Source organism: Procambarus clarkii, chromosome 72 (assembly GCF_040958095.1).
Source record: "Procambarus clarkii isolate CNS0578487 chromosome 72, FALCON_Pclarkii_2.0, whole genome shotgun sequence".
Lineage (NCBI taxonomy): Eukaryota > Metazoa > Arthropoda > Malacostraca > Decapoda > Cambaridae > Procambarus > Procambarus clarkii.
This window is the reverse complement of record NC_091221.1, coordinates 17,394,229-17,413,171: the sequence shown is the minus strand read 5'-3', so window position 1 is coordinate 17,413,171 and position 18,943 is coordinate 17,394,229. Positions and strand designations below refer to the sequence as shown.

The 18,943-nt window shown below is 39.6% G+C and overlaps 2 protein-coding genes across 2 annotated transcripts; both read left to right on the top strand.

The window, feature by feature from the left end:
- The first annotated feature begins 1,124 nt into the window (after positions 1–1,124).
- Positions 1,125–11,804, top strand: LOC138356442 (uncharacterized). The gene is made up of 2 exons (XM_069312593.1): positions 1,125–2,685; positions 11,533–11,804. The coding sequence occupies exons 1-2, from the start codon at positions 1,125–1,127 to the stop codon at positions 11,802–11,804; spliced, it is 1,833 nt and encodes a 610-aa protein (XP_069168694.1).
- A 3,375-nt stretch (positions 11,805–15,179) lies between these two features.
- On the top strand, positions 15,180–15,953 carry LOC138356441 (general transcription factor IIF subunit 2-like). Its single transcript, XM_069312592.1, has one exon. The coding sequence runs from the start codon at positions 15,180–15,182 to the stop codon at positions 15,951–15,953; it is 774 nt and encodes a 257-aa protein (XP_069168693.1).
- Positions 15,954–18,943: the final 2,990 nt, after the last annotated feature.

Sequence of the window (18,943 nt, the reverse complement as noted above, 5' to 3'; positions counted from 1 at the left end):
TAAACTGGTTGAACAAAACAGGGAATAGTGAAGCAGAAGATTTTCTAAAATTAATTGTGATTGCTTTCTTACGCAACACATTAAGGAACCAACACGGGAAAATAATATTTTAGATTTAGTGTTAACTAACAGGGAAACGCAAATTAATGACATCGAAATAGGGAGTGAGCTAGGGAGCAGTGATCACAAAGAAATCAGATTTAGCATAGAATGGAATAGACCAGTAGGAGAAAATTCTGTTAAAGTGCCAGATTTTCGAAAAGCTGATTTTAATAGCCTAAGAAATTTTTTGGGTCAAATTGATTGGAAAGTCTTGGGTATGGGGTGTGGGCCGGTCTTGGAGCGAGACATGAACCCAGCGATAGGTGACTTAAATGGGGATTTCGATGTGGATTCAATATATAACTTATTTAAGAATATTCTAAACAAAGCACAGGAACGTAGTATACCATACAAATTGAATAGATCGAATACTAATGACCCAAAGTGGATAACAAAGAATTTGAAGAACCTTATAGGTAAAAAGAGAGCTTGGTACAAAAGGATTAAAAATGGGGAGGTCACTTTAGAACAGGAATTCGTACAACTGGTTAGAAATGTTAAAAAAGAGATAAGGAAAGCAAAAAGGAACTATGAAGTTCGCATAGCAGGGCAAGCAAAGACAAATCCTAAAGGGTTTTTTCAGTTATATCGTACTAAGACTAGGGAAAGGATAGGTCCATTAAAAACTGAGACAGGTCAAATAACAGATAGTGATGAAGAGATGAGTAGTATTTTTAATAAATATTTTGTATCTGTATTTACTAAATACAGATACAGTAAATATCCCAAATATTATTATATCCCAAATATTATTATATCCCAAATATTATTATATCCCAAATATTTGGGTGCCCCCAAATAAAATATTTGGGGGCACTTGGTGTCAATTGCCGGCTGGAGGGATATTGCGAATCAAGTGCGGTGTCTTTCATAGACAGCTGGGAGCGCTTCTATGGAGGAAGTGAGGTGTGTGCTCGTGATGGGGTGCATCTATCGAGGGCTGGGGTTGTTGCTGTTGCGAGCTCGTTGGAAGAAGTGGTTGGAGGTGTTTGTTTGGGTTTGGACTGTTGGTGGGTGGAGGTATGGGAATTGATTTGGAGGAGGGAGGTAGTAAGGGTATTTGTTTGTGGGAGAGGGGAGTTGGCGGGACGATCGGGGAGAGAGGAGGTCCGCAAAGGAACAATTCACTTGGGGTGTATTACACTGACAGTGGAGGTCTGAGAAATGAAATTGACGAATTGGGTGCTCTTGTCTGCACAGAAAAAATGGATATTGTTGCACTTGCCGAAACGTGGATGAGTGTGGAAAATAGAGAACTGTTAGCTGAGTGTCAAGTATATGGATTTAAGCTGTTTCGCGCAGATAGATGTATTGGACGAGGAGGTGGAGTAGCCATATATGTTGGGGACAATTTGAAATGTAGTCTCAAAGAGGGAATCAAAACAGAGCCGCACACGGAAACTGTTTGGATTGAGTTGAGCGAAGGAGCTGATAATATTATAATAGGAGTAGTATATAGGCCACCAAATTTGGACAGGGTGGGGGCGGGGCATCTGTGGGATGGGGTATCTGGAGCGTCTGGATCTAACAGTGTTTGTGTCGTGGGTGACTTTGGTTTTGGCGGAGTGAGCTGGTTGAACAAGGCAGGGAGTGGTGAAGCGGAGGATTTTCTGGAATTAGTTGGCGATTGCTTTCTTACGCAACACGTTGGGGAACCAACGCGGGAGAATAATATTTTGGATTTGGTGTTGACTAGCAGGGAAACGCAAATTGGTGACATCGAAATGGGGAGTGGGCTGGGGAGCAGTGATCACGGAGAAATCAGATTTGGCGTGGAGTGGAGTGGACCAGTGGGAGAGGGTTCTGTTGGAGTGCCAGATTTTCGAGGGGCTGATTTTAGTAGCCTAAGAAATTTCTTGGGTCGAATTGATTGGGGGGTCTTGGGTGTGGGGTGTGGGCCGGTCTTGGAGCGGGACATGAGCCCAGCGATGGGTGACTTAAATGGGGATTTCGATGTGGATTCAATGTATAACTTGTTTGGGAATATTCTAGGCAGAGCACAGGAGCGTAGTGTACCATACAAATTGAATGGATCGAGCGCTAATGACCCGGAGTGGATAACAGGGAGTTTGAGGAGCCTTATAGGTGGGGGGAGAGCTTGGTGCAAGGGGATTGAGAGTGGGGAGGTCACTTTGGAGCGGGAGTTCGTGCAACTGGTTGGAAATGTTAAAGAAGGGATGGGGAAAGCAAAGAGAAACTGTGAAGTTCGCATAGCGGGGCGGGCGGGGACGGGTCCTGGAGGGTTTTTTCAGTTGTATCGTGCTGGGACTGGGGAGGGGATGGGTCCATTGAAGGCTGAGACGGGTCAGGTAGCGGATGGTGATGGAGAGATGAGTGGTGTTTTTGGTAAATGTTTTGTATCTGTATTTACTAAAGAGGAACTTAACAATGTGCCTTCAGCCGAGCAAGTCTATGTGGGTGGGGACGAGGAGCGGTTGACGGGTTTGGCAGTTGCCAGGGAGGATGTTCTTAGACAGATGGTGGGGCTCGAACCAAACAGGTCCCCAGGGCCGGGTGAAGTGTTTGCCAGGGTGCTTGGGGAGTGCAAGGGGGAGCTTTGTGACCCACTGACAACCATGTTTGGTAAATCGGTGGAGTCGGGCAGAGTGCCAGAGTTTTGGAGGGTTGCTAGTGTGATACCAGTTTTTAGGAAAGGAGATAGATCACTTGCGTCTAACTATCGACCAATTAGCCTAACGTCTATTGTGGGAAAGTTACTCGAATCTATAATAGCAAATAAAATTCGTCTTCATCTTGAAAAACATAAATTAATAATTGAGTCGCAACATGGTTTTATAAATGGCCGTTCATGTTTAACAAATTTGTTATCTTTTTATTCTAGCATTGTTGAGGCAGTTGATAGTGGTAAGGATTGCGATGTTGTATACCTTGACTTTAGCAAAGCTTTTGATACAGTGCCACATGAAAGACTGATTAAAAAAAAAATAGAGTCTCATGGTATTGGGGGTGCTATATTAAGCTGGATTAGGGCATGGCTATACCAAAGGAAACAGAGAGTTAGTATAAATGGAATCAAGTCAGAGTGGGAAAATGTTGTAAGTGGAGTGCCTCAAGGCTCTGTCCTGGGACCTCTGTTGTTTATAATATATATAAATGATTTAGATTCAGGTTTGAGTAGCAACATTTGCAAATTTGCCGATGATACGAAAATCGGTAGGGAAATTAATTCGGAGGAGGACTCACTATCACTTCAAGTTGATCTAGATAGGGTTTTGAAATGGTCAAAGGATTGGCAGATGCAGTTTAATGCTGATAAATGTAAAGTTCTGAGGTTAGGTAATGATGATAGAGTTACAAGATACGAGCTAGATGGTGTTGTGATTGCGAAGTCGGATTGCGAAAGGGATCTGGGAGTTATGATTAGTAAGAATTTAAAACAAAAGGATCAATGCATAAATGTTCGTAATAAGGCAAATCGGACACTTGGATTTATTAATCGCAGCGTTAGTAACAAGACACCTGGTGTGGTTCTCAAGCTATATCTTGCTCTAGTTAGGCCCCATTTAGATTATGCAGTTCAGTTTTGGTCGCCATATTATAGAATGGATATAAATTCACTTGAACGTGTCCAGCGTAGGATGACTAAGTTAATTCCCCAAATTAGAAATCTTTCATATGAAGAAAGATTAACAAAGCTTAAGTTGCATTCACTGGAAAGGCGAAGAGTTAGGGGTGACATGATAGAGGTTTACAAGTGGATGAATGGACATAACCGGGGGGATATTAATAGGGTATTAAAAGTATCAACACAGGACAGAACACGAAACAATGGATATAAATTGGATAAGTTTAGATTTAGGAAAGACTTGGGTAAATACTGGTTCAGTAACAGGGTTGTTGATTTGTGGAACCAATTGCCGCGTAACATTGTGGAGGTGGGGTCCCTCGATTGTTTCAAGCACGGGTTGGACAAGTATATGAGTGGGATTGGGTGGTTATAGAATAGGAGCTGCCTCGTATGGGCCAATAGGCCTTCTGCAGTTACCTTTGTTCTTATGTTCTTATGTTCTTATGTTCTTAAAGAGGAACTTAACAATATGCCTTCAGCCGAACAAGTCTATGTGGGTGGGGACGAGGACAGGTTGACGAGTTTAGCAGTTACCAGGGAGGATGTTCTTAAACAAATAGTAAAACTCAAACCAAACAAATCCCCAGGGCCGGATGAAGTGTTTGCTAGGGTGCTTAAAGAATGCAAAGAGGAGCTTTGTGACCCACTGTCAACCATATTTAATAAATCAATAGAGTCAGGCAGAGTGCCAGAGTTTTGGAAAGTTGCTAATGTGATACCAGTTTTTAAGAAAGGAGATAGATCACTTGCGTCTAACTATCGACCAATTAGCCTAACGTCTATTGTGGGAAAGTTACTCGAATCTATAATAGCAAATAAAATTCGTCTTCATCTTGAAAAACATAAATTAATAATTGAGTCGCAACATGGTTTTATAAATGGCCGTTCATGTTTAACAAATTTGTTATCTTTTTATTCTAGCTTTGTTGAGGCAGTTGATAGTGGTAAGGATTGCGATGTTGTATACCTTGACTTTAGCAAAGCTTTTGATACAGTGCCACATGAAAGACTGATTAAAAAAATAGAGTCTCATGGTATTGGGGGTGCTATATTAAGCTGGATTAGGGCATGGCTATACCAAAGGAAACAGCGAGTTAGTATAAATGGAATGAAGTCAGACTGGGAAAATGTTGTAAGTGGAGTGCCTCAAGGCTCTGTCCTGGGACCTCTGTTGTTTATAATATATATAAATGATTTAGATTCAGGTTTGAGTAGCAACATTTGCAAATTTGCCGATGATACGAAAATCGGTAGGGAAATTAATTCGGAGGAGGACTCACTATCACTTCAAGTTGATCTAGATAGGGTTTTGAAATGGTCAAAGGATTGGCAGATGCAGTTTAATGCTGATAAATGTAAAGTTCTGAGGTTAGGTAATGATGATAGAGTTACAAGATACGAGCTAGATGGTGTTGTGATTGCGAAGTCGGATTGCGAAAGGGATCTGGGAGTTATGATTAGTAAGAATTTAAAACAAAAGGATCAATGCATAAATGTTCGTAATAAGGCAAATCGGACACTTGGATTTATTAATCGCAGCGTTAGTAACAAGACACCTGGTGTGGTTCTCAAGCTATATCTTGCTCTAGTTAGGCCCCATTTAGATTATGCAGTTCAGTTTTGGTCGCCATATTATAGAATGGATATAAATTCACTTGAACGTGTCCAGCGTAGGATGACTAAGTTAATTCCCCAAATTAGAAATCTTTCATATGAAGAAAGATTAACAAAGCTTAAGTTGCATTCACTGGAAAGGCGAAGAGTTAGGGGTGATATGATAGAGGTTTACAAGTGGATGAATGGACATAACCGGGGGGATATTAATAGGGTATTAAAAGTATCAACACAGGACAGAACACGAAACAATGGATATAAATTGGATAAGTTTAGATTTAGGAAAGACTTGGGTAAATACTGGTTCAGTAACAGGGTTGTTGATTTGTGGAACCAATTGCCGCGTAACATTGTGGAGGTGGGGTCCCTCGATTGTTTCAAGCACGGGTTGGACAAGTATATGAGTGGGATTGGGTGGTTATAGAATAGGAGCTGCCTCGTATGGGCCAATAGGCCTTCTGCAGTTACCTTTGTTCTTATGTTCTTATGTTCTTACTTCACTATCTTCTGGAATGTGAAGCAACCAATGACCTTAGAAGAGCTTTAAGAGTTCCTGAATCATGCAGTGGCCACCCTGAAGCCATCAACACAGCCACTCTCCTGGTCAACAAAGGTGTCCAGCAGCTGGACACCCTCATAAAGACTGTGAAGCAGTATCCTCCCCCACGATAACAGCTTGATGGTTAAATGCAAACTCAGAATACTGGGGGAAAAAAAAAAGAAAAAAGAAAAAAAATTAATAATTACGGGAGACATCTCCCGTCACGCAGGGTGCAGTTGCACCTCCACAAATCTCCAGTATCAGCTCTTGATACTGGTAATGGCTCAAAAGGGCCACCACTTACGGGCTATTCATGCCCGTGCCACCTTTTGGGTGTCTTAATCTTTATCAATCAATCATAAGAACATAAGAACATAAGAACAAAGGTAACTTCAGAAGGCCTATTGGCCCATACGAGGCAGCTCCTATTCTATAACCACCCAATCCCACTCATGTACTTGTCCAACCCGTGCTTGAAACAATCGAGGGACCCCACCTCCACAATGTTACGCGGCAATTGGTTCCACAAATCAACAACCCTGTTACTGAACCAGTATTTACCCAAGTCTTTCCTAAATCTAAACTTATCCAATTTATACCCATTGTTTCGTGTTCTGTCCTGTGTTGATACTTTTAATACCCTATTAATATCCCCCCGGTTATGTCCATTCATAAGAACATAAGAACATAAGAACAAAGGTAACTGCAGAAGGCCTATTGGCCCATACGAGGCAGCTCCTATTCTATAACCACCCAATCCCACTCATATACTTGTCCAACCCGTGCTTGAAACAATCGAGGGACCCCACCTCCACAATGTTACGCGGCAATTGGTTCCACAAATCAACAACCCTGTTACTGAACCAGTATTTACCCAAGTCTTTCCTAAATCTAAACTTATCCAATTTATATCCATTGTTTCGTGTTCTGTCCTGTGTTGATACTTTTAATACCCTATTAATATCCCCCCGGTTATGTCCATTCATCCACTTGTAAACCTCTATCATGTCACCCCTAACTCTTCGCCTTTCCAGTGAATGCAACTTAAGCTTTGTTAATCTTTCTTCATATGAAAGATTTCTAATTTGGGGAATTAACTTAGTCATCCTACGCTGGACACGTTCAAGTGAATTTATATCCATTCTATAATATGGCGACCAAAACTGAACTGCATAATCTAAATGGGGCCTAACTAGAGCAAGATATAGCTTGAGAACCACACCAGGTGTCTTGTTACTAACGCTGCGATTAATAAATCCAAGTGTCCGATTTGCCTTATTACGAACATTTATGCATTGATCCTTTTGTTTTAAATTCTTACTAATCATAACTCCCAGATCCCTTTCGCAATCCGACTTCGCAATCACAACACCATCTAGCTCGTATCTTGTAACTCTATCATCATTACCTAACCTCAGAACTTTACATTTATCAGCATTAAACTGCATCTGCCAATCCTTTGACCATTTCAAAACCCTATCTAGATCAACTTGAAGTGATAGTGAGTCCTCCTCCGAATTAATTTCCCTACCGATTTTCGTATCATCGGCAAATTTGCAAATGTTGCTACTCAAACCTGAATCTAAATCATTTATATATATTATAAACAACAGAGGTCCCAGGACAGAGCCTTGAGGCACTCCACTTACAACATTTTCCCACTCTGACTTGATTCCATTTATACTAACTCTCTGTTTCCTTTGGTATAGCCATGCCCTAATCCAGCTTAATACAGCACCCCCAATACCATGAGACTCTATTTTTTTAATCAGTCTTTCATGTGGCACTGTATCAAAAGCTTTGCTAAAGTCAAGGTATACAACATCGCAATCCTTACCACTATCAACTGCCTCAACAATGCTAGAATAAAAAGATAACAAATTTGTTAAACATGAACGGCCATTTATAAAACCATGTTGCGACTCAATTATTAATTTATGTTTTTCAAGATGAAGACGAATTTTATTTGCTATTATAGATTCGAGTAACTTTCCCACAATAGACGTTAGGCTAATTGGTCGATAGTTAGACGCAAGTGATCTATCTCCTTTCTTAAAAACTGGTATCACATTAGCAACTTTCCAAAACTCTGGCACTCTGCCTGACTCTATTGATTTATTAAATATGGTTGACAGTGGGTCACAAAGCTCCTCTTTGCATTCTTTAAGCACCCTAGCAAACACTTCATCCGGCCCTGGGGATTTGTTTGGTTTGAGTTTTACTATTTGTTTAAGAACATCCTCCCTGGTAACTGCTAAACTCGTCAACCTGTCCTCGTCCCCACCCACATAGACTTGTTCGGCTGAAGGCATATTGTTAAGTTCCTCTTTAGTAAATACAGATACAAAATATTTATTAAAAATACTACTCATCTCTTCATCACTATCTGTTATTTGACCTGTCTCAGTTTTTAATGGACCTATCCTTTCCCTAGTCTTAGTACGATATAACTGAAAAAACCCTTTAGGATTTGTCTTTGCTTGCCCTGCTATGCGAACTTCATAGTTTCTTTTTGCTTTCCTTATCTCTTTTTTAACATTTCTAACCAGTTGTACGAATTCCTGTTCTAAAGTGACCTCCCCATTTTTAATCCTTTTGTACCAAGCTCTCTTTTTACCTATAAGGTTCTTCAAAGTCTTTGTTATCCACTTTGGGTCATTAGTATACGATCTATTCAATTTGTATGGTATACTACGTTCCTGTGCTTTGTTTAGAATATTCTTAAATAAGTTATATATTGAATCCACATCGAAATCCCCATTTAAGTCACCTATCGCTGGGTTCATGTCTCGCTCCAAGACCGGCCCACACCCCATACCCAAGCCTTTCCAATCAATTTGACCCAAAAAATTTCTTAGGCTATTAAAATCAGCTTTTCGAAAATCTGGCACTTTAACAGAATTTTCTCCTACTGGTCTATTCCATTCTATGCTAAATCTGATTTCTTTGTGATCACTGCTCCCTAGCTCACTCCCTATTTCGATGTCATTAATTTGCGTTTCCCTGTTAGTTAACACTAAATCTAAAATATTATTTTCCCGTGTTGGTTTCCTTAATGTGTTGCGTAAGAAAGCAATCGTCAAATAATTCTAGAAAATCTTCTGCTTCACTATTCCCTGTTTTGTTCAACCAGTTTATTCCGCTATTATTATGGTATATAAATTTATTGCCAAACCTTAACTGTAGTTAGGCAGGAGCCCAACTAAATGTTGCTCAATCTAGCCTAATCTATTGATTTGTGCTAAGCCACTAAGGATAGGAACATAAGAACATAAGAACAAAGGCAACTGCAGAAGGCCTGTTGGCCCATACGAGGCAGCTCCTATTTATAACCACCCAATCCCACTCATATACATGTCCAACCCACGCTTGAAACAATCGAGGGACCCCACCTCCACAATGTTACGCGGCAATTGGTTTCACAAATCAACAACCCTGTTACTGAACCAGTATTTACCCAAGTCTTTTCTAAATCTAAACTTATCCAATTTATAACCATTGTTTCGTGTTCTGTCTTGTGTTGATACTTTTAATACCCTATTAATATCCCCTTTGTTTTGTCCATTCACCCACTTGTAAACCTCTATCATGTCACACCTAACTCTTCGCCTTTCCAGTGATGCAAGTTAAGCTTTGTTAATCTTTCTTCATATGAAAGATTTCTAATTTGGGGAATTAACTTAGTCATTCTATGCTGGACACGTTCAAATGAATTTATATCCATTCTATAGTATGGCGACCAAAACTCAACTGTATAATCTAAATGGGGCCTAACCAGAGCAAGATATAGCTGAGGAACCACACCAGGTGTCTTGTTAATTACGCTTCGATTAATAAACCCTAGTGTCCTATTTGCCTTATTACGAACATTCAGGCATTGATCTTTTTGTTTTAAATTCTTACTAATCATAACTCCCAGATCCCTTTCGCAATCCGACTTCGCAATCTCAACACTTACCTTTATTCTTATGTTCTTAGACATATATGAATGAGATTAGGTGGTTATAAATAGCAGCTTTCTTGTGTGGGGCCAGTAGGAAATCTGCAGTTACGTTTATTCTTATTTTCCTACGTTTAGATTTAGGAAATACCTGGGAAAATAGTGGTTCGGTAACATGGTTGTTGATTTGTGGAACCAATTATCGCATATCTTGATAGAAGTAGGATCCCTTGATTGTTTCAAGTATGCGTTGGACTTATATATTGATGGGATTGGGAAGATATAAATAGGTGCTGCCTCGTATGGGCCAATAGGCTTTCTGCAGTTACCTTCATTCTTGTTCCTAATTCCCTATTAATATCCCGTTTGATGTGTCCATCCATCCACTTGCACACCTCTACTAAGTCACTCCGAATTCTTGGCCTTTCTAGAGAATGCAAATTAGTACTACTTAGTCAATCTTTCTTCATATGACAAGTTTCTCATATGCAGGATTAACTTTGTTATTCTCGTATGGGCCAATAGGCCTTCTGCAGTTACCTTCATTCTTATGTTCCTAATACCCTATTAATATCCCGTTTGATGTGTCCATCCATCCACTTGCACACCTCTACTAAGTCACTCCGAATTCTTGGCCGTTCTAGAGAATGCAAATTTGTACTACTTAGTTAATCTTTCTTCATATGACAAGTTTCTAATTTGCAGGATTAACTTTGTTATCCTACGCTGGGCGTGTTCTAGTGAATTTATATCAGAAAACGTATATTTTAACTTGTTAAAAATATTTTGATTCATATTCATAAACAGTCTACTCAAGCACATGTATAAACATACATGCCTCGTATTGTCAGTTTAACTTTATTCTAATGTTCTTAGCAATTTGAATATTTATCGGCATCGAGAAATGACCAAATAAACAAGTTCCATCATCCAGCAACATCAGTCACCTGAGATAGCTGCTACATAACCCCCCGGTGGCCACAACGGGTTAGCTCATTACTCATTTAGCTCACAGACTACAAGGTTGGTCACAAGCAGTACCACCACTGCAGTCACTCTCTCCATCACCTGTGTTCCCTTACCAACACCACTCCCAACCACCAATCACCAGGTGTATTCAAAAACAACCACCACATCGACAAACTTCACCAGCCCTATTAGAGATATTTTCTGAAACACTAGCACGTGTCGGAAAGACGTTTTATAAAGAGGTCAAGTAACTATATATTCTCGTGTTTTCCATCATGAGCCAACAGTCTAAGATGGACTTGGATATTACGAATTGCAGCCGTGGGCTGTGGCTGGTCAAGGTACCTAAATATTTGGGGGACAAATGGGCAGACTGTGCTGGCCATGACGTTGGAAAGCTTAAGATTACCAAGGTGCCTGGTAAACCTCCGACAATAACCTTTAAATCTAGTGAACACACCTTGAAGGACGGGAAAATTCCTCGGGAGCACAAGGTAATTTCTCATAGTTTAAAAGAAATGACACTCGGAGTTCTTTCTGAACCAGATCTCGGCAGCAGCAGCTCGGATGCTGCAGTTTCCGAGACACAGCAATTGTCCTTTGAGGGACAAGTCATCCACAAACTAGAATGTCAGCCTGTAGTGGACTACTACTATATCAATCAGAAAAGGGAAGCTGTGAAGAAAGCTGCCCAGTCTCTTCATACGGTAAAGCTTATTGACAGACCCCTCAACGGCTATAAGCCTATTTCACACCATAAACATAATGTTTATTTAGAGCAGAAGAAGAAGGCAGAAGGCAAGACGATTCGTGATGATAAAGATAAGGTCATGGAGTTGTTGTTTGCTGCATTTGAAAAGCATCAGTATTACAATATTAAGGATCTCCACAAGATTACCCGACAACCAATCACATATCTAAAGGAGATCCTGAAAGACCTATGTAACTATAATGTTAAGAATCCTCACAAGAATATGTGGGAACTCAAGCCCGAGTACCGTCATTACAAGCTTGCCGAAAAGGCTGTGGAAAATTCAATGTATGATTAGGTTCATACTAAACTTTGTTTCACAGTACAAAGGTAAAGAAAACGTGAAAGATCCAGGCAAATATTAGCCTCATACTCCAAGTCTGAGGTTATGATCTACCTTGCGGTGCTTGTGCCTCTATCTGCTACCCTTTACTGCAAGCCACGGCCGCTGCTCTGTCCCGTCTTCCAGACTGTGCAGTATCAGGACGAGTGGCAGAATGTCACAGAGATCGTGGTGTTTCCCATCAACCAGATCCTCCTCAACACCGTGTTCCAAGTCAGTGATGTTCCCGTGACCTCCGTCACAGTCCAGACGGTGACGGCACCAGCCCTGCAGCTGGTAATGATTGAGGTGAAGGTGGTGGAGGTGACTAAGCCCCTGATGGTGATGAACGTCGACACTGTCACCACCATAGAAGCAGCATCGCCTTTAACTTACTTTTATGACACCTTGAATATATCACAGATTCAATGTATCAAAATCACGTGTTCATTGTATAGATATCATAAAAATAAATACTTATACAGAACTTCTTCTTGCTTAACCTATTTTAGATCAATGTTTTGACTAAGAATATAAGAAAAATGGAAAATCGCTGCTTACAGTGATCTGTTGACGAAATAAGGCAAATAGGACACTGGGCTTTATTTATCAAAGCATTAGTAATAAAACACCTTGTGTTATTCTTCAGTTATATCCTGCTCTGGTTAGGCCCCATTAACATCATGCAGTTTAGTTTCGATTGCCGTGTTATATGTTGGGAATCCTGACACCCAAATTATTAACCCCTGTCACCACAACATAAATTGGTTGTGACCAGAAACTAATTTTACTAACCATTAATTTCAAGTAGGTGAATGTCAGAAGTTTTCTAGAAATCCATAACCGTGCAATTGCGTCAGTTACCACGTGCGATGACTGCTTTTTTTTAACAAATTATTTAACAGTTGTGATTATGAGTTTCAAACGGCGAGGGAAGGGGAATAAAAAGCAAAAATAGTTTCAAACCTCAATACAGGTAAGGAAATAAATAAAAATTATCAATAAATATAATGCATAGTGTAGCTATGCACCTCTAAATTAATTAAGTGCGTCATTTTGTGTTTAAATCCATGGAAAATAGTGGTTTTAAATCCGCGGAGTTGACGCGCACATTAATATCCAACCATAAGACTAAGCACTCACGTAAATTTATCAATTAATTGTGTGGATTATTTTCGTGTTAGGGTCAATAACATATTAATAAATACTCATCAAATACCAGAGTTGAAGAGATTACCCCATACTAATTATATATACATCACTCAAAATAAGAGTCTTTTATATAAAACCAAACAAAATACATAGCACTATTCCATTACTCCTCATTATTATGGTATATAAATTTATTGCCAAACCTTAACTGTAGTTAGGCAGGAGCCCAACTAAATGTTGCTCAATCTAGCCTAATCTATTGATTTGTGCTAAGCCACTAAGGATAGGAACATAAGAACAAAGGCAACTGCAGAAGGCCTGTTGGCCCATACGAGGCAGCTCCTACTTATAACCACCCAATCCCACTCATATACATGTCCAACCCACGCTTGAAACAATCGAGGGACCCCACCTCCACAATGTTACGCGGCAATTGGTTTCACAAATCAACAACCCTGTTACTGAACCAGTATTTACCCAAGTCTTTTCTAAATCTAAACTTATCCAATTTATAACCATTGTTTCGTGTTCTGTCTTGTGTTGATACTTTTAATACCCTATTAATATCCCCTTTGTTTTGTCCATTCACCCACTTGTAAACCTCTATCATGTATCACCTAACTCTTCGCCTTTCCAGTGATGCAAGTTAAGCTTTGTTAATCTTTCTTCATATGAAAGATTTCTAATTTGGGGAATTAACTTAGTCATTCTATGCTGGACACGTTCAAGTGAATTTATATCCATTCTATAGTATGGCGACCAAAACTCAACTGTATAATCTAAATGGGGCCTAACCAGAGCAAGATATAGCTGAGGAACCACACCAGGTGTCTTGTTAATTACGCTTCGATTAATAAACCCTAGTGTCCTATTTGCCTTATTACGAACATTCAGGCATTGATCTTTTTGTTTTAAATTCTTACTAATCATAACTCCCAGATCCCTTTCGCAATCCGACTTCGCAATCTCAACACTTACCTTTATTCTTATGTTCTTAGACATATATGAATGAGATTAGGTGGTTATAAATAGCAGCTTTCTTGTGTGGGGCCAGTAGGAAATCTGCAGTTACGTTTATTCTTATTTTCCTACGTTTAGATTTAGGAAATACCTGGGAAAATAGTGGTTCGGTAACATGGTTGTTGATTTGTGGAACCAATTATCGCATATCTTGATAGAAGTAGGATCCCTTGATTGTTTCAAGTATGCGTTGGACTTATATATTGATGGGATTGGGAAGATATAAATAGGTGCTGCCTCGTATGGGCCAATAGGCTTTCTGCAGTTACCTTCATTCTTGTTCCTAATTCCCTATTAATATCCCGTTTGATGTGTCCATCCATCCACTTGCACACCTCTACTAAGTCACTCCGAATTCTTGGCCTTTCTAGAGAATGCAAATTAGTACTACTTAGTCAATCTTTCTTCATATGACAAGTTTCTCATATGCAGGATTAACTTTGTTATTCTCGTATGGGCCAATAGGCCTTCTGCAGTTACCTTCATTCTTATGTTCCTAATACCCTATTAATATCCCGTTTGATGTGTCCATCCATCCACTTGCACACCTCTACTAAGTCACTCCGAATTCTTGGCCGTTCTAGAGAATGCAAATTTGTACTACTTAGTTAATCTTTCTTCATATGACAAGTTTCTAATTTGCAGGATTAACTTTGTTATCCTACGCTGGGCGTGTTCTAGTGAATTTATATCAGAAAACGTATATTTTAACTTGTTAAAAATATTTTGATTCATATTCATAAACAGTCTACTCATGCACATGTATAAACATACATGCCTCGTATTGTCAACTTTATTCTAATGTTCTTAGCAATTTGAATATTTATCGGCATCGAGAAATGACCAAATAAACAAGTTCCATCATCCAGCAACATCAGTCACCTGAGATAGCTGCTACATAACCCCCCGGTGGCCACAACGGGTTAGCTCATTACTCATTTAGCTCACAGACTACAAGGTTGGTCACAAGCAGTACCACCACTGCAGTCACTCTCTCCATCACCTGTGTTCCCTTACCAACACCACTCCCAACCACCAATCACCAGGTGTATTCAACAACAACCACCACATCGACAAACTTCACCAGCCCTATTAGAGATATTTTCTGAAACACTAGCACGTGTCGGAAAGACGTTTTATAAAGAGGTCAAGTAACTATATATTCTCGTGTTTTCCATCATGAGCCAACAGTCTAAGATGGACTTGGATATTACGAATTGCAGCCGTGGGCTGTGGCTGGTCAAGGTACCTAAATATTTGGGGGACAAATGGGCAGACTGTGCTGGCCATGACGTTGGAAAGCTTAAGATTACCAAGGTGCCTGGTAAACCTCCGACAATAACCTTTAAATCTAGTGAACACACCTTGAAGGACGGGAAAATTCCTCGGGAGCACAAGGTAATTTCTCATAGTTTAAAAGAAATGACACTCGGAGTTCTTTCTGAACCAGATCTCGGCAGCAGCAGCTCGGATGCTGCAGTTTCCGAGACACAGCAATTGTCCTTTGAGGGACAAGTCATCCACAAACTAGAATGTCAGCCTGTAGTGGACGACTACTATATCAATCAGAAAAGGGAAGCTGTGAAGAAAGCTGCCCAGTCTCTTCATACGGTAAAGCTTATTGACAGACCCCTCAACGGCTATAAGCCTATTTCACACCATAAACATAATGTTTATTTAGAGCAGAAGAAGAAGGCAGAAGGCAAGACGATTCGTGATGATAAAGATAAGGTCATGGAGTTGTTGTTTGCTGCATTTGAAAAGCATCAGTATTACAATATTAAGGATCTCCACAAGATTACCCGACAACCAATCACATATCTAAAGGAGATCCTGAAAGACCTATGTAACTATAATGTTAAGAATCCTCACAAGAATATGTGGGAACTCAAGCCCGAGTACCGTCATTACAAGCTTGCCGAAAAGGCTGTGGAAAATTCAATGTATGATTAGGTTCATACTAAACTTTGTTTCACAGTACAAAGGTAAAGAAAACGTGAAAGATCCAGGCAAATATTAGCCTCATACTCCAAGTCTGAGGTTATGATCTACCTTGCGGTGCTTGTGCCTCTATCTGCTACCCTTTACTGCAAGCCACGGCCGCTGCTCTGTCCCGTCTTCCAGACTGTGCAGTATCAGGACGAGTGGCAGAATGTCACAGAGATCGTGGTGTTTCCCATCAACCAGATCCTCCTCAACACCGTGTTCCAAGTCAGTGATGTTCCCGTGACCTCCGTCACAGTCCAGACGGTGACGGCACCAGCCCTGCAGCTGGTAATGATTGAGGTGAAGGTGGTGGAGGTGACTAAGCCCCTGATGGTGATGAACGTCGACACTGTCACCACCATAGAAGCAGCATCGCCTTTAACTTACTTTTATGACACCTTGAATATATCACAGATTCAATGTATCATAATCACGTGTTCATTGTATAGATATCATAAAAATAAATACTTATACAGAACTTCTTCTTGCTTAACCTATTTTAGATCAATGTTTTGACTAAGAATATAAGAAAAATGGAAAATCGCTGCTTACAGTGATCTGTTGACGAAATAAGGCAAATAGGACACTGGGCTTTATTTATCAAAGCATTAGTAATAAAACACCTTGTGTTATTCTTCAGTTATATCCTGCTCTGGTTAGGCCCCATTAACATCATGCAGTTTAGTTTCGATTGCCGTGTTATATGTTGGGAATCCTGACACCCAAATTATTAACCCCTGTCACCACAACATAAATTGGTTGTGACCAGAAACTAATTTTACTAACCATTAATTTCAAGTAGGTGAATGTCAGAAGTTTTCTAGAAATCCATAACCGTGCAATTGCGTCAGTTACCACGTGCGATGACTGCTTTTTTTTAACAAATTATTTAACAGTTGTGATTATGAGTTTCAAACGGCGAGGGAAGGGGAATAAAAAGCAAAAATAGTTTCAAACCTCAATACAGGTAAGGAAATAAATAAAAATTATCAATAAATATAATGCATAGTGTAGCTATGCACCTCTAAATTAATTAAGTGCGTCATTTTGTGTTTAAATCCATGGAAAATAGTGGTTTTAAATCCGCGGAGTTGACGCGCACATTAATATCCAACCATAAGACTAAGCACTCACGTAAATTTATCAATTAATTGTGTGGATTATTTTCGTGTTAGGGTCAATAACATATTAATAAATACTCATCAAATACCAGAGTTGAAGAGATTACCCCATACTAATTATATATACATCACTCAAAATAAGAGTCTTTTATATAAAACCAAACAAAATACATAGCACTATTCCATTACTCCTCATTATTATGGTATATAAATTTATTGCCAAACCTTAACTGTAGTTAGGCAGGAGCCCAACTAAATGTTGCTCAATCTAGCCTAATCTATTGATTTGTGCTAAGCCACTAAGGATAGGAACATAAGAACAAAGGCAACTGCAGAAGGCCTGTTGGCCCATACGAGGCAGCTCCTACTTATAACCACCCAATCCCACTCATATACATGTCCAACCCACGCTTGAAACAATCGAGGGACCCCACCTCCACAATGTTACGCGGCAATTGGTTTCACAAATCAACAACCCTGTTACTGAACCAGTATTTACCCAAGTCTTTTCTAAATCTAAACTTATCCAATTTATAACCATTGTTTCGTGTTCTGTCTTGTGTTGATACTTTTAATACCCTATTAATATCCCCTTTGTTTTGTCCATTCACCCACTTGTAAACCTCTATCATGTATCACCTAACTCTTCGCCTTTCCAGTGATGCAAGTTAAGCTTTGTTAATCTTTCTTCATATGAAAGATTTCTAATTTGGGGAATTAACTTAGTCATTCTATGCTGGACACGTTCAAGTGAATTTATATCCATTCTATAGTATGGCGACCAAAACTCAACTGTATAATCTAAATGGGGCCTAACCAGAGCAAGATATAGCTGAGGAACCACACCAGGTGTCTTGTTACTAACGCTGCGATTAATAAATCCAAGTGTCCGATTTGCCTTATTACGAACATTTATGCATTGATCCTTTTGTTTTAAATTCTTACTAATCATAACTCCCAGATCCCTTTCGCAATCCGACTTCGCAATCACAACACCATCTAGCTCGTATCTTGTAACTCTATCATCATTACCTAACCTCAGAACTTTACATTTATCAGCATTAAACTGCATCTGCCAATCCTTTGACCATTTCAAAACCCTATCTAGATCAACTTGAAGTGATAGTGAGTCCTCCTCCGAATTAATTTCCCTACCGATTTTCGTATCATCGGCAAATTTGCAAATGTTGCTACTCAAACCTGAATCTAAATCATTTATATATATTATAAACAACAGAGGTCCCAGGACAGAGCCTTGAGGCACTCCACTTACAACATTTTCCCACTCTGACTTGATTCCATTTATACTAACTCTCTGTTTCCTTTGGTATAGCCATGCCCTAATCCAGCTTAATACAGCACCCCCAATACCATGAGACTCTATTTTTTTAATCAGTCTTTCATGTGGCACTGTATCAAAAGCTTTGCTAAAGTCAAGGTATACAACATCGCAATCCTTACCACTATCAACTGCCTCAACAATGCTAGAATAAAAAGATAACAAATTTGTTAAACATGAACGGCCATTTATAAAACCATGTTGCGACTCAATTATTAATTTATGTTTTTCAAGATGAAGACGAATTTTATTTGCTATTATAGATTCGAGTAACTTTCCCACAATAGACGTTAGGCTAATTGGTCGATAGTTAGACGCAAGTGATCTATCTCCTTTCTTAAAAACTGGTATCACATTAGCAACTTTCCAAAACTCTGGCACTCTGCCTGACTCTATTGATTTATTAAATATGGTTGACAGTGGGTCACAAAGCTCCTCTTTGCATTCTTTAAGCACCCTAGCAAACACTTCATCCGGCCCTGGGGATTTGTTTGGTT

What these genes read in the sequence shown, in the direction of transcription:
- LOC138356441 (XM_069312592.1), top strand. Translation starts at nt 15,180, where the DNA reads ATGAGCCAACAGTCTAAGATGGACTTGGATATTACGAATTGCAGCCGT.
- LOC138356442 (XM_069312593.1), top strand. Translation starts at nt 1,125, where the DNA reads ATGGGAATTGATTTGGAGGAGGGAGGTAGTAAGGGTATTTGTTTGTGG. An exon ending in CCCACTGACAACCATGTTTG is followed by an intron (nt 2,686 to 11,532) that starts GTAAATCGGTGG and finishes ATGTTTATTTAG; the next exon opens with AGCAGAAGAAGAAGGCAGAA.